Source organism: Prenolepis imparis, unplaced genomic scaffold (assembly GCF_030444845.1).
Source record: "Prenolepis imparis isolate NDT839.2.m4 unplaced genomic scaffold, iyPreImpa1.0 SCAF_2, whole genome shotgun sequence".
NCBI classification, from domain to species: domain Eukaryota; kingdom Metazoa; phylum Arthropoda; class Insecta; order Hymenoptera; family Formicidae; genus Prenolepis; species Prenolepis imparis.
The window spans coordinates 21,315,240-21,332,049 of NW_028141160.1; the positions used below are offsets into that span (position 1 = coordinate 21,315,240).

General features: G+C 34.8%; 1 protein-coding gene across 4 annotated transcripts; it reads left to right on the top strand.

Moving 5' to 3' along the window:
• The first annotated feature begins 606 nt into the window (after nucleotides 1–606).
• Rab32 (RAS oncogene family member Rab32) lies at nucleotides 607–15,503 on the top strand. Of its 4 annotated transcripts, XM_083031723.1 has the most exons (6): nucleotides 8,171–10,413; nucleotides 10,717–11,091; nucleotides 11,410–11,987; nucleotides 13,377–13,608; nucleotides 13,938–14,263; nucleotides 14,795–15,503. In XM_083031723.1, the coding sequence occupies exons 1-6, from the start codon at nucleotides 10,041–10,043 to the stop codon at nucleotides 14,906–14,908; spliced, it is 1,998 nt and encodes a 665-aa protein (XP_082887849.1). In that variant the 5' UTR covers nucleotides 8,171–10,040; the 3' UTR covers nucleotides 14,909–15,503. The 4 variants fall into 4 exon arrangements, with proteins under 4 accessions (XP_082887851.1, XP_082887850.1, XP_082887849.1 ...); XM_083031725.1 differs by lacking the exons at nucleotides 8,171–10,413; nucleotides 10,717–11,091; nucleotides 11,410–11,987 and adding an exon at nucleotides 607–806; XM_083031724.1 differs by lacking the exons at nucleotides 8,171–10,413; nucleotides 10,717–11,091; nucleotides 11,410–11,987 and adding an exon at nucleotides 4,991–7,110.
• Nucleotides 15,504–16,810: the final 1,307 nt, after the last annotated feature.

Genomic DNA, 16,810 nt, shown 5'->3' on the forward strand with positions numbered 1-16,810 from the left:
GAGTTGATTTAACAAATGTTTGATCGTTTGGACGTTTTTAATCACGCGTGATAAAATCATCGTCATATGACATATTAAATGAATGAATGCAATTAATATATATATATATATTATGAATTATGAATGCAAAACAATGCATACCATATATTTTTATTTTCGTGCACGCGCGAAGAAAAATTATAAGATAGAGAAAATAATGCTCACCTGGTGATCTTAAATTGACTGGAAACTACTTGGAATATACCGCTAATTTCTTTACACATCGTAATATAAGTATATAAAGATAATAAAACCTGCTTGGAAATGTAACTACTTATTTAGCGCGCGAAATTGTTAATTAGATCATTGAAGTGATTAAGATAGACAAATAACATTTCATCTCACCCGTGCAGTGGCGCCTCCAGCGAGGACAACGCGAACTTCAATTCGAAACTATCTAACCGATCGATAAATCGATCCTGCCTTCCGCGCGACGAGATGCGACTCGCCAAAGTCACGGATGAGAAAGAGAGAGAGTGAGAGAGATGTGGCTCCTCGAGTGCAAGTACAGAAAGAGGGGAGTGCGTGTTACGCAATTGCCGACAGCGACTACTTCGAGGGTGGAGGGAGCGAGAACGAATGGCGAAATACGCTCGCGCACTAGTAGTGCACATTTTGATATACGGCAAGATGGCCGAATGGGCCCATCTCTGGTGATATCGGTCGTAAGACGTTCCCGTTCGCATCTGAAGAAGAAGCTGCGATACGAGTCCGTACAGCTGCGAGAGTATCCGCGAATCCGGCAGAATCCTCCCGCCCGTCAAATGGTGAGTGTCGTTCATCAATTCACTCTTTTCTTTTCGATTTCCGCACCGTCGAAATGTCGCGCGTAATACCGGCGCTGTTTGTTTGGCGCGCCGATTTTGAAAAATCGAACGGCCGCAGCCAGGATCCGCTCGAAACGCACGTTATTTACGATCGTATGTATATATATATATATGATGTGGATCTGAGAGAAGCCAAAGATTTCTTTATATTACAACAATCAAATTCGCGCGATGCGCTAAACTCGGCGGCGCGCGATTGCCGCTAACTGACAAAAAACACGGGGTAAATAATATCTGCGTGGATACGCACAAGTTTTCAATAATTTTCATTCGAATCAGCGCGACTGCTCTCGCGCATTTATTAAGCGAGTCTTTTTTGCGTTTCCTTTCTTCTTCTTCTTTCCGTTAGATTAGATAAAAACAGTGTCAACGACAGAGAAGAGATCACGGAGCGAATAATCGATCGTTATTCCCTCGATCCGGGGATCAATTTTGCGTCGCACGACGTGAAGTTATCAGTTCGCGTCCCCGTTGTATGAAAATAACCAGTAATCAGCGCAATAAAGCACGATCGGGATGCGAAAAATCTCTTGTATTTTATTTCTTTGTATCGCGAAAAGAAGGTTAGCGTTAGGTTATACTTGGGTTCACTGTCGACATTATTTTTAGAACGCATTGCATTTAGTTGTCGATTCGTCGATTACCTGAATAATACCGGAATAATAAAGTTAAGGAGATATAAATCTCGATGATTAAACGATGCATCAGCGTTTTTGATAGAAATACACACACACACACACATTTAAATGCATTAGATATATAATAATTTAAACGTATTCTTTGTTTCATTCAAGTGTCGATGGTTTGTTAAAATTTCAATCACTTATTAATATGAGCAATTATATTTTTCTCAAATGGCAATGAAAGCAGAACAAAAATTTTATCGAGCATCAAATATCGCTCGTTATCTCACGATTGCATTTGTTGACCAAATACCTTGATTGTTCAATAATTTTTCGTTAGATTTTCTTGGAAAATACAATGAAAATGCTCGCTCTCGCTTTCGTGATTATCGTCGGAAAATTTATCGCGACAATATATATATAACTCTGATAATCTTCTAGAAGTTCAGTTTATCTAATCTGTTCAAGATTGCTACCAAATCGTTGAGAATATAACATAAAGATCTTGTGATCTCTACGCATATGGGAAGTAAAGGGAATCTCTTTTCTAAATTGTTGTAAGAATCAACAATCGTTGATGCAATTTATTGTTTTATCTTTGCAAACATTTTTCTATACGATTGGCTAACATGTGTCTAAAAAAATTATAATGTATTATATAGTAAAATTATAAGTTATAATATATAAAAAATATATAACAAATTAAATTATAATGTATTATAGTAAAATTATAAGTTGTAATACATAAAAAATATATAACAAATTAAATTATAATATATTTTATATATATTTTTTTTGACTTTTTTTTTATTTTTTCTATTATCAAACTTTTGCAGTATATATATAGATAAATAACGTAACCGCAATCACAACACCTAGACTTGAATCAAAGTTTCTCTTTTTTGTTATCCTATCTCACCGCATAAATTTTTTTCTACGTGATTCTCGGGATTAAGCTTCGCCATCCTAAACGATTGAATTTCATTCTATGATACGATCTATATTGGATCAGATTCGTGGTTATTTCAATGCGGTAAAAAAAATATGCATTTGATCGAATTGTTTCTAAAAATATGCTACATAATGTAATCCTTCGAAGGAACAGCCCATCGATTATCAGGCGTGAAATATTAATTACCTTTTCATATTATTCGTTTTATCACTGTAATTGTTTTTCAAGCAAATTTATTTTTAATGATGAAGTTGTCAACGTTTATTAAATTCTTTTATAAATGAGATGTACGATTTTTGTTAATTAATCTGCTATGATTAATTTATATATTCTTCATTTATTATATTCTTAGAGGAAGTATATAGTTTTTTGTTAAAATATTACATAATGTAGCATATTTTATTACAATGAAACACGTAGTCGGCGAAAAACCGTTTCACGTATTGATAGAACTGACCGCATGTTCGCGTAATGTGGGAATCGGTAAAACTTGGCATGTAAAATTTAAGATAGTTTCCACGAACTGTAAAACAGAGCACTATGCAACTGGGACATCTTTGGCGAACACCTTCAGCATCGATCTGCACTCGTTCGATTTTTAGAGAACAAAAGTACATTGACTGAATGATTAAATATTCTTTTTTGTTGAAACTTTGCAAGCGATCGGATAAAAGTATTCTGTATGTCTTTTTATCGAAATTAAATATGTAATGAATTGCACAAAAATTATAATTATAATTATTTTTGTCACACAGTACTTTGATCTTGAATTAAAAGCCGTGTGAAGCGAACTTTAAATGAATCATTGAGATATCCATTGAAAAAGTAAGCTACAAATATTTTGTCGATATATAATTGCTTATCGTTATCATTTCTTTAGCATTGAATACAATCCGCTACTGTGCATTTTCATTGCGAATATCGTTTATGATCCATGAATAATGAGTATTATTAATATATATAATTCATGAGTAATGTGCCGCAATTAATTAGGGTCATCTATCATTTTATAAGATTGCGATCTTAATATAATTGCCAGATATTTTACATGTATTTCTTACTTTTATTTAATTTTAAATCGATGAATATATTTTGATCGGACACGTTAACTATTTTTGAATCGCCAAGTAGCTTGGCAAATAATTTGCTTTGATAAATTGCTTAATTTTATTTAATATTTCTTCTTTTCTCTAAATTATATCTTTGATAAAAGCGTTATACTTTTTATACTTTTTATGTTAAACATAGTTTAATTTTTAGCTAATCAAAAACATTTTTTTATCAAAGTAACATTGCTTCGTTTTCATTTAAGAATATTTGTGTTAATTTTAATTAATAATTAGTTTTGTGCCATTTGCTTTTCTCGTAATAAGCTTGGCTTACATGCTTTGCTTACATCACGATACATATACCATTCCTAAAAATAAATTACTTATTGTAATCCATTGATAATCTGACACCTAAGCGCATTTAGCAATTGCCGCTGCTAGTATAAATAATGTAACATTTAATCGAATATTTTTTTATGATAAATTTTTATAATTATAAAATAGAAATTCTTCTTCTCTCTTTGAAATATTATTTACAAAAGAACCGATTATAATTAATTACGATAGAACTACGTGTAACTACGATAGAAATTTACTTTTTTTGATTTTTTTTCATGAAATAATTGTACTTTTTTTTGTATTCTCTCTCATAGTTTCATCACCTTGGATTATACATGTTTTTGATACGTAATTTTGATTTCTTATTTTTAAAACAAATTTTATCGAACAATTAGTCGGACGGAACAAGTGGCGACAATTTTTATTTGTATCGCCTTTGTACGAAACGATTTTACGTTAAATGTTGGAAAAAGGTCACGCCGATTCTCGAAATTAACAGCATGTTGAGATAAAAAAGTTCTGTCATACGAGATAAAGTCTATAATTTGGATATTACATGATGTAAACTAGTATTTATTTAGAGAAGATATTTTTTTTATTTATACACAGATCAAAAATTGAAATATCTATCGATGAATAAGAACGTTCTGATTTCTACAATACCTATAGTAACTTACTTTTATATTTATTTTTATATTTAAAAAACATGATATAATTATATGTGGATATTTATCGACTTTGCATTAAAAAAAGAAATAAAAATTGAAAATAAAAATGTAAAAACTTGATTTTATACGTTTGCTACATGGGTATAAACTACATTTGTATTAATAATTATCATGATAATATGATTATAGATGTTATGATATATTATGTTGTAATTGCATCATGTAAATGTAGAGTTTGTCTTTTCGGTAAATATATTATCATTGCCGCGTCTCTATATCGACCGGTAATAAAGATTAAAGATGTCAGTGGTCAGCACAAGTCAACAATTTAATCACGTTAGATTAAGTTCTTCGATTCTATTTTAAGTTCACGTCCAACGATGTGTAATTCGAATTTATCTCGAATATGATTAAATTAAATTAATTTTTAAATTAAATATTTTAATTTTCATATGTAAGAGCTCTCTTTTAAATTTCTCTCTTTTACAGATGAAATTCATAGATTAAATCTTTTTTTATTATTGTAAGATATACTATTTTCGTCTCATCGCATAATACACGATAGCCAATCCACATTTAATTCTTTCTATACGTGAATAAAGTCACGTATAGAGACTCAAAACAATTGTATCGACTTCTTGACGCCAGTCAGCGCGCACGAAATATTGTATAACGTTTATCTCATTCTTATAACCAGTTATCACATTACATTCATTTGTACGCGTCGAAATAGATGATAGGAGATTATATGTTTCTAATTCCGGCTGATGTAACGTAACGTGCGATTTTCCGTCTCATTCTGAAAGTAGATATTGCTTGACATCGTTTCCCTCTCTTTATCCTCGATGTCTTCCATATTTATTTATCGCAGTGATATCGATTTGGTTCATCTCTGCTCGCGCATAATTGGGTGCGATCATCGAAATGTATCGTAAATTAACGCACATTTTTTTGCAATTTAATATACATATATTTAATTAAATTATTTCGATACGCAATATATACGACATACAATATCACTTTATCGTATCGATATGTATTGTATTTCTCTCTCGAAATGGCTAGCTATACCGAAGGACAACGTATCTATCGATGCGTAGACGTAATCGTGTCACAAGATCGGTGTAACTCGATTACGAGGATTTACAGCGAAAGAATACTAGTGGTAAAACCGCGAAAACCAGGCTTGTTTCTCGTCGAATGTAAACAGGTTCAACTACGTTCCCCATATTGTTGTTATTCTCATTATACAAGAGAGATCGCCCCTTGCGCTTCCCTTCTGCTTCCCCGAAACGAGAAAGAAAGCTGCAGCGAAAATAATTCTATTGACGTAATTTCGATGTTTCTTGGTAGAGTGGCGAAACTCCGTGTGTAATCGGCGATAAACTAGTCTCGACGAGTGATAACGCGACGATAATTTTTTTTTTCTTTTTAATTTTACGGATTGGACCGTCCATCATCGGAGTTTCTTTTTCTAAGCACGCAATCTATTTGAATGACCGAAGCAGCGACCGGATAGCGATCGATATCGCGTGCACCAGAAAAATGCAGCATGTTTATTTCCTTCTTGCACATATTTGGATTATAAATTTTTTACAAAGATAATTGTAACTTTTTAATTCACGTTGTGTATTAATGTTGGAACGAAAATGTCAGGATAAATGAATTGAAGCTGGAGAGAAAAGTCCACCGTTCCTAGACAAATCTGGAAAAGTTCGCGTCGTTTACAATTTTTGAAGGTCATTGACTGTCCGCGAATCGTGTGGTCCAGTCGCGGGTTCTCTTTTCATCGTAATCATCGTGTAGGCGCCTTCTTCTTCTTCCTTTACTTCGTATACACATCGGAATACGATCGTGTGTCTGCGAGGCGCCTAGCATTTTTTTATAAGCGCCTCGCTCGCGCCGATAACATGGTAGACGATAACGTCCGGGCTAATCCGAACCAATAAATGCTGGGACTTTGCTCTCATTCGGCACACACTGTTCGTTACTATCGTTCCCTTACGGCCGATTCACGAATCCTTCGCCGATCGTCGCATCATCATCGCGTCGGAACTTGTCGAGAAATTCTTCTTTTGGCTTTTGATCGAACGTGTACAATAAGACGAGAGAACAGCAGAGAGATTAGCGCTCATTTCCGAGCAGGTCGCGATTACAAATTTAAACACTACGATTTCCGATATGTGTGTCGCGATAACGTAGAACGAAGAACGTTTTATTCGAGCTAACACTCGATCGTGTCTTTCGCTGCTAAAATATTTCAATCTCATGACAAATATACCGTGTTGCACCGTTGACTCTCCTATGCAGTGTTAGACTTTATAGTGCAGCGTTGCGAAAAATCTGACCGGACATTACAAACTGAAGACGTTTTATCGTCAAGTCCCGGATTGTACATTCTCCATCGGACTAGATATGCTGGACCGAAATGTGATGCTTGTGCTGCGTACGCGACAAGAGAGAACCGAGAGGCGTTTAAGGCACAAAAAGGAAGCCAATCCACCACCTATGGAACCGCCTGCGCTGCTCCTGAACAATAATCATCTGTACATCGACCTTAACATGAATTTCAGCGAAAATTGCAAACAGGAGGCAGCCAGGGCCGCGAAAAAGGTGGGTGCATCCATGTAAATTTTGTGATCGCGACCTTAAAATTTAAATAAAATACTCGGGTTTTAAATAAATAAAATGCTCGATCTCTCTTTCGCTCGTATGAGCTGCGGACGCGACGCATTATAATGCGATTTCTCACGAAAACGTTGCCCTCGCGTCGGATATATTTTTCTAGCGCACGTTGGTATAATTATCGGAGAAGAGAATACTTTCTCCGCGACTTACTTAGCTGGAACGCTATATTATCGCAACAAAGAGATCTTCCTCGACGATGGGACGTTACAATTAGATTAGATGTATAATTCGTAACTCTAACTACCGGAACGTAAAATATTACGTCACATGGGAAGCGCATGATATAGGGAAGAGTCTCTTCCTATTAATATCACCATTATGTATGTCACAAAAAGAATTTTATTTTTTTTACAATTTTATTGAAAATTTATTTATATCTTTAAATTCTTGACTTAAGTCTGCTTTATTTTCAGACTTAGTGACGTAAAAAATTTATAATAACGATGCATATATTATGCTATAAAAGAAAGAGTTGTTCTTTTGACCACATATTCACTGTCACGAGTACAAAAACATGGCGAATATTTGAGATTGTTGCCAACAAGGTGTTCTTGTACAAATTCTCTCCTTTGCGCGTGTCATTCTGTACTGATTGATTCATTAGTTTCGATGGTTTTGCTGACCACATATATTTCAGCATTTCTTTCTATAGAATATTAACACTTTCTATAGAAAAAAAAACTGTTTCTGTGTGTGTGTGTGTGTGTGTGCATGATACAATAACGTAAATAAAAAGATGACTATAATCGATAATGATCATCGATCTAGGAATCACGCTTGATGATTTTCACTGTACGATTGTTTGGAGTCATTATACTGCAAAGGCACGTATGACTCATTTCACGCACATTAACTGCGAACGATATCCTTATTATTTAATGCAGATAAAAAGATATAAAAATCTTATTACAAAACTCTGTTGCAAATAATTATCAACTATATTATTACTTTAAGTATAATTTACCTAAAAATATATTTTATATTTTGATATTTATATAGGAATAAAAATGAATCGAAATTTGTTTATTATACTTTTATTATTTTATAACTAAGATCGTTTAAAAATTAATATAACAATTTTGAGAAATATGCAAATATATTCTATGTGACGCAAAAGAATGACTATATGACTAATAATATACTAACGATGCACGCGTAATCGCCAATTAAGATTACGAGCTGAAAAATTCGCTCTAATCTTCGCATTAGCGACATATTACCGCATTATTTCTTCAGCGATTTAATCCGTTATACACTCGGCCAATTAAATGTTAAAATAACGACGCAAGAGGATGCGGGTTAATTAAACACCAAATGCATCTATGAAAGATGCGTAAATTCTATCGGATGCTTTATAATCGTCCGATAAAATCGGAATTTAATCAAAAGCGATTTTTCCATCGAACTTTTCTATCGAACCAATATATCGAGCTGCTCGATCTTATTCACGTATTTTGCGTGATTATTTGAACGCGAACTTTAGACATTTTTGACGAATGTGTGCAGAATTATTTCCGGGGGATAAAATGATGATGAAATTTGCAAGTGCTATTTTATTGCAAATATATTTTAATTAATTTTCTCATATTTGCACTATTTATGTTTATCATCGCACTATCGTATTACAGATTTTATATAACATGCGCATAGTAATGTAGTCTAATACCTAAAAGGGAACTTGTGGCGAGCTGCGCACTCACATACACCAGCGAAGTCCATCCGAAACGGATATCGTATGAGATGTCCACATACACAAAGACAGATTACGTATGTGCAAAGTGCATGTAGGTACCTAGTGGTTTACATATGCATGTACTGTACACATGCATGTACATGCGCGTATATGCATTTTTTTCATACACTGAAAAGAAGGCGAGACATCGGGTACGCATTCGTATACGCACACCACTCATCTGGTGGGGGATACTTGCATGCCCCACCCCTTTTGGCCTTTCATATTTTTATATCAACATTTAGTGCGATTCAGAACACCGTTGGGTTTACAGTTTCTTCGGTCACTTATATAATTCTAGCTTTCTATTAATATTATAAAATTTCTATCTTTGTTTATTCATTATATTACAAATTGTAATATCTATCAGTTTGCGTTTCCTAAAATTCAATATTTTAATTAACTTTTCGTAGAGTGGTTTATGTCATACGTGTTAATGTAGTGTTCAAAAGGAAGTGCAAGAAAAGGACGAATATTTGTTCAGTAATGGTGCAAAATAATCATAATATATTATGAAAAAGTTTCTAGAAATTACCTAAATTTTTAAAATTTTTCTTTGTTTATTGTTTTTAAATTATTCAATTACTGTTTTTAAATTATTCAAAATGTCTATTCAATATTTCACAAGTACGAGGAGAGCAAGCTGAAAGGAATCTGCTTTCCCGCGATTTTTATATCTATATGAGTAGAACCTATCACACATTTCGTCTGCTGACATTCCGATAATTAATTCGAATTTGATAATTACGAGAGATCAGAAATTTCATCCGAAGGTTATCCATCGGCTCTCAGGCTTCTTCGTTTCTCCCCCTCGTTCGAGACGAAAGAATCTCTACGTAGAGAGACGAGAAGAGGGGAAAAATAAGGCAGATTATTCGTTCACGACTGATCGAAACCGGTGCGCTGTTCTAAGGTTTCCGCGAGCCGCTAAGGAAGCCAAGAAGTGGTTGACAAAGCGAAGTGAGACAGAAGAAACGGGAAAACAGTGAAGCGAAGAGACAGCCCTTTGACCTATTATCGTCCCTTTCTTTCATCACCTATTCATCCATCCCCCTACACACACACACGCGAGTTCTCTCCTCTCATCTTCTTCTTTCCTTTTCTTTCCTTTGGTGACGCGATTATGGCTCACAACGAGAGCACGAACGAAGGTGGCAGCTCGCCCGACACAGTAATCGCTCGCTTCTCGTCGGACGAGGAGAAGCACAAACCTGTCGCTGGTGGAACTTCCGGTGAATATGTCACCGCGGCTGATAGTAACTCCAGTCTTGACACCCTGACCAGCAACAGCGGCGGCGTCTTCTCTAACGTTAGCGCGGAAGACCGAAAGAAAAGCAAATTCGGTGTGTTGAAGAGCAGCTTCCGCGAGGGTGGTATATTTAAGATTAAGAAGAAATCGCGCGAGACTGATGCTTCTTGCGAGGCGGACACGGAACAGGATGACAAAGCTTCCTTCAGGAAACTCGAAATAGGGGATAAGATTAATCCTCTCAAAGGTTAATCCCGGCATACTCGATGAAAACTTAACACTTTGTGTCGCGCACAGTAAGATACTTAAATCATAGACGGTGAAAAATAGATGAGTCGTTTACAAAATTATTTATATATCTTTTTGCGATTTATATTTTAAACATTTTAATTTTTGATCTCTCTCTTGATTTCTAAGAAAAAGATTATTAATCTTAAAAAAGGCGAAATGAAACAAAGATTTCCTTTATTTATTTTTTCTTTATTATCCGCGAATAATAATTTTCGAGAAGCTATTTTTTTTCTTGATTCGCGATCCTCTTCCGCTTCAGAGATATCGCAGCTCGAGGAACCGAAATCGACATCCGCGATCTTGAAGAAGAAGAAAAAGAAGAAGTCGCACTCGCTGGTGCGCAAACTGAGCTTAAACAAATTTCGCCTGTCCTCGGAACAGCAAGAGACGCGACATACCCCGGAGGGTGGCGACAGTAGCCGATCGCAGAGCCAGTCACCGCAAGAATCGCCCGTTCACCCGAACGAGTCGATCAAGAAGCACGGGCAGGGGGTCGACAACGTCCCGGTGAAGGAAAAGAAAGCGAAGGGGGAGCTTAAGAAACCAGAAAAGCTACTCGAGAAACCGTCAAAGACCGTCACTATAGTGCAACATACAACGCCATCGGGAACCATCAAGAGCTTCGTTCAACAGGGTGAGCCTTGTACGGATATCGCAGGGATTACGGATAAAATCTGCAAAATGAAACTGCAAAAATTGAATTCCGCAATATTTAACAATCAACTTCTTCATTCTGTCACTTTAAAACATCGTGCTTTTATAAATTTTAATATATTTCTCTAGATTTTTTTGTTTACTTTGAGCGCGTCGTTCTCTTATCTTTTATCTTTGATCCTGTTTTATATCATTTAGAACGTATTACAATAAAGCACATTATTTAAAATCGCTGGAAAAATCGGTAATTCTCTTCTCAACAATCGCAAATTTCCTCTTAAATTCCTCGCTTGCACAGACGCCGCGCAGCATCCGCAGCAAGAGAAGCAAAATAAAGCCTCGCGTTCCGACGTGCAATGCTGTTCGATTCTTCCTTACGCATTGTCGAGTTGGCCGGAACGTAGCGAGACGAAGCTCGCGGAGGATGCTGCGAACATCAGAACAGGCAAAACGAGAGCGAGATCCGATTCGGATTCGTATCTGCATACGACATCGGAATCGCCGCCCGTCGAGGTTCGTCGCAAACTGTCCTTGCTAGAGGAAAAACGAGCGATATTTCAGCGACGCTTCTTCGATTCTTCGTATGAGGATGCTCGTTCGAAGGACACTATTAGCAGCTTAACGATAGATGACGAGGCACCAAACACCAACGAAGAATTTCTTGAGCAGCGAGAAGAAGAAAGAAAGAAGAAAAGGGCTCGGCAGATCAGCGTGAAAACTTTCGACGTGTTCTCCACTTTTGAAAGCGCCCTCGACGAGGAAGTGAGACTGGGTTACCTGGATAGCATCGAAGAAGATTATACGGAAAGCTACAAAAATATGGACGAGCATCTCAGCAAACCTCATTCTGCTATGGTGGGAGCCGTTGCTGGTCAGGTGAGATCCATAGGACGCGAACGACGCCGCCGTAGAGTTATCTTTCGTTATATCCCGATTTTTGCGATACATTACGAGTAATGAAATATCGAATTACGAAACATAATGAAAGAAGTATTATGCCAGTGTATGATGCAGCTTCGTCGTGTTAAAAATACGATAGCGTATCATGCCACATTTGCTTTCTGCTAATTAAAACTCTATATATTTAATACTAATAGAAAAATCTTGAAATTTTTTAATTTTTTTTCCCCATTAAATTCTGAAACGAAAAATGTGAAAATGTTATCATGTCTGTATATATGTATATCTATATATATAGTATACGTATGTATATTCATTCATCGAAATGCTTTATACTATTATTATTATTCATTCAAGAAATATTTGAATCGACTTAATAATCTTATTATAAGTTGAATGTATTAGATTAAATACTTTAACTAACTCTACAACATAGACAGTTGTTTGTATTGTGATACGCGTCTACGATAGCTTCCTGATACTGATCCGCTTTCGTTTCTATCCTTTTGAATCTCGTGTGTTACGGTTAGTTTCGAATTACATGGCTTCGCATGGTCTATGCATAATAAAATATACTCTGCGCTTATATCTCAAATTATGAATAATAGACAAAATTGTATATTGGTGCATAAAATATCATAAAGTTGATGGAAACAAGGAGAATTACAAATTTAAAAAACGATCTTTATTTTTCGAAAAATTGTCATTATTAGCAAAGTAAAAATTGCAAAAGAGCAACTGCTTTTCGACTGATTATTCAGATACAATTATTAGATGCAGAAGGCTTATTGTTGTATTTATAGTTCTCTTGCGGCCCCCCCAGATGCGGTCCGCACTCGGAGATAATCTTTCCACACGTGAGTGACTCACAATCAGTCCATTTCGCTCGCGTGAGTTATACGAGTAAGATCATTCACGAAGAGCATAAGAGCGTTAATTATTTTCATCTCTCTCAGCACCGCATCTCTGGCGTCGAAAGGTCGCGCGTGAATATGGACGTGGAATTAAAAATTTGGCGAAATTTAGAGACGTTCGATCTTGGCAAGTGGAAAGTACAACCGAAAGAGTGGAAGTGGCTGAAAATTCGTGAATCTCAAGTATTTGCGCTCATAAAATTATCGTTTTTATAAGATTTGTAATCAATAATATGTATCTTCTGTCTCTTCATGGCCAATAAAATAATAAACTTTAGAAGATTAGATAATAGCAGCTTTTAAATTTAAAATCTACTATTATCGAATTAATATGCTACCTGCAAAAATGGAAAAATCAAAAGCGATGTGTGTCCCGAGATTTTTAGAAAGAGATTTTTTAAAAATCTGTTGCGCGATCCAATATTTATTTTATTTTGTTTTACTGTTTCAGTCGTCGTCGAATAATAATGCAACGAATCTGGGAGTAGACGAGAAACGGGAGCACTTGTACAAAATACTAGTAATCGGCGAGCTCGGGGCGGGGAAAACGTCCATCATCAAGCGATACGTCCACCAATTCTTCTCGCAACATTATCGCGCGACGATTGGCGTCGACTTTGCGCTCAAAGTGCTAAACTGGGATCCACACACCATCATTAGACTGCAATTATGGGATATCGCAGGTCAGTAATAACTTACAACGCTTCTTTTTATAGCGGACAATATAACGAAACATAAATACTCGTATTATCTGACAGATAAATTAACATTTTAATATTCTACGTGCGTCATATGCTTTGAATGTTTCTTATTTTCTCTGATACTCATTCAATGCTTTAGATATCTTGGACACTTTTCTTTAAGCTTGTATAATTGATAACTTAAATCATACTCGGAGTTATTATCGCGTCTAACATTTCGCATAACGTCAATTATTATTATTTCAATTATTTGATATAATTTGTATATTTGAACTAATTTGTACGTGCAATGATTTTGTTTGATACGCCAGGTCAAGAGAGATTCGGAAATATGACCAGAGTTTACTACAAGGAAGCCGTAGGTGCTTTCATAGTGTTCGATGTGACGAGAAGCGCGACGTTGGACGCGGTGGTGAAATGGAAACAGGACCTGGATTCAAAGGTGCAACTTCCTGACGGATCGTCGATACCGTGCGTTTTGCTGGCGAATAAATGCGACCAGCAGAAGGAAGGTCTGGTTAACTCGCCCACCAAGATGGACGAATACTGTAAAGAGAAGAACTTTTCCGGCTGGTTTGAAACCTCGGCGAAAGAAAATATCAACATCGAGGAAGCAGCCAGATTTCTCGTCAACAAAGTAAGTAATATATCTTAAAACGCACAAGAAATCTAGAAAAAGGTCTATTAAAAATGAACATGCGATTATGAATTATTTAATAATAAATCGTTTCAAAGTCGAAAATAAAGTTGATATAATAAGTAAAGTATATATTTATATGTATATAACACACATTGCTTACGTTTTTTCTCTATGTGCGTGACGCACGACGGATTAATCATTGACGTCTTTTGATTAAAGACGATTGACTTATGGTGCATAATTAATTAATCAACGTGAAACCAATTAGCATTTCTCTGTACATTTGTATATTTAATTCGCGATCAAACGATTGCTGTTGTTACTTGATATCTCGCTGCCTATCTTTCCATTATATCTATCTTATAAAATAATTAATTAATCAACGTGAAACCAATTAGCATCTCTCTGTACATTTGTATATTTAATTCGCGATCAAACGATTGCTGTTGTTACTTGATATCTCGCTGCCTATCTTTCCATTATATCTATCTTATAAAAAAGTGTGATTGTAAAATTTATTTACTTTAGATACTTCAGAACGATCAAGTTATGAGAGGCAATGGCTCTCAAGACCAACCGGATGGCGAACGATTCGCGTTGAGCCAATCGCCGACAAGCTCCAAAAAATCCTGCGGTTGCTGACAAATAGGTAAATTGTCGAATTCAAGTTCGAAATCTCGCGATTTTTCCATTTGTCAATCTCAACGTGTCTTCATGAATGCCGTGAATATCGTAACGTTTTACACATTGCCATTTTTCGTAAGTATCTGTTTGTCAGATTCTCGGTCACGAGCGAGGAATTGTCCGATAATGTCTCTCGAAAATTATTTGGGCCTGCCAATTTGACTCGTTTGATATTTTTGTGCGAGCGATATTTTAAATAGCTTTATAGATGTACAGAGCGCATAAGGGAGCGATAATTTAATATACATATACGTATAATATATACAAGAAAGTTATAATAATTATATATAAAAAAATTTTTTAATATTCCATATATAATATTTAAACAATACTTGAACTTCGTAATATTAAAAAAAATATTTAAAAAATTTTTTAATATTCCATATATAATATTTAAAACTTCGTAATGATGACATAATGACTTTGGGAGCTATTCCAATACATTCCCTTTTAATAAATTGATATGCTATCGTAATTATGGATCAATGACAATCGCAAAATTGTGTTTTATCGATTCAGCCTGCAATTATCGCGATATACCATATATATATATATATATTGCATAAAAAAGTTTAAATACATTTAAAAAAGTTAAATCTCGTCTCATTTGCACGACAAATGTTTCGAGACTTCAATTGTAAGCATAATGCTACAAGTCAAAATATAAAATATATAAACATGTGTATATATATATATATATATATATATATATATACACATGTTTATATATTTTATATTTTGACTTGTAGCATTATGCTTACAATTGAAGTCTCGAAACATTTGTCGTGCAAATGAGACGAGATTTAACTTTTTTAAATGTATTTAAACTTTTTTATGCAATATTTGATATAATTGCAATATTACGTACACATGTGTATATTCAAGTATTGAATTAATTATGAGTAGATTATATACAACAATGCTTACATTCCGCCCAAAATCAAACCAATGACTACTATTTATAGGATCGCTTTTAGCATCATTAGTAGCAAGAATTAAAAAAAATTTTACGTGTTATAATAAAAAGTATAATAAATAGTACTGTTACTTCAGTTAACAATCGATATATCGTGAATTTATTAAAATAATATATGATATGTATTTTTTACTGTTTTCTCGTCAGATTGGCAATAATACGCTTCCATTCGTACTTTCATCGATCATATATTTCATTGTTTATCTCATTGAGTTTAAATTGATTTGTCGACAATATTGTGCCTTCATTCGCACAGTCATAGCTAATTGTTCGAGGTAGCTGATTGCAATTAGTGCGTTATGTCGTGTCCAATGACCATTTTACATAGTAGACAATGCGTTTAAGCAAATTTGCTGGTAGCATCGCAATTGTTGGACTGAAATTCAGGGCGAAAATAAAACTGCGGCAAATAAAACTTGAGAATCTTTAATGATATCTCGTTTCTCAATTCCAAAGACACGAGAGGAAATGCAGATATGTGTAATATTCTTGATAGAAATTTACGCACGAAAGTGACAGATATATTAGCGAATAATCGACGTGTGTCAAGAGCTACATATATGTGCGTATACATTATTGTAAATAATTCAGATTTTACATTGATGATCTTTTTCACCTTTCGAACAATGTTTGCATGTTTGCACTTTTATATAGCACGATTTGTAACGCGGCGCGTATCGTATGTTTATTGCAGAGAAAATTGTAGATATTATATACTTACAAATTATTTGCGAAAAAATTATATATACGTATAACTCGCTGTTACCAGTTTAACAGTAATAACATTACTACTTTTGCCTACTTTAAGCTCTTTTTGTATAGATACAAATACGCAATATAGGTAAGAAATAATATTTAACTGATATTAAATTTGTTTATATCAA

Excerpts from the sequence above, each read along its gene's own strand:
- Rab32 (XM_083031723.1), top strand. The coding sequence starts at position 10,041 with ATGGCTCACAACGAGAGCACGAACGAAGGTGGCAGCTCGCCCGACACA. Across the intron at positions 11,092-11,409 it reads CAAGAGCTTCGTTCAACAGG|ACGCCGCGCAGCATCCGCAG; the intron begins GTGAGCCTTGTA and ends TCGCTTGCACAG. Across the intron at positions 14,264-14,794 it reads CCAGATTTCTCGTCAACAAA|ATACTTCAGAACGATCAAGT; the intron begins GTAAGTAATATA and ends TATTTACTTTAG.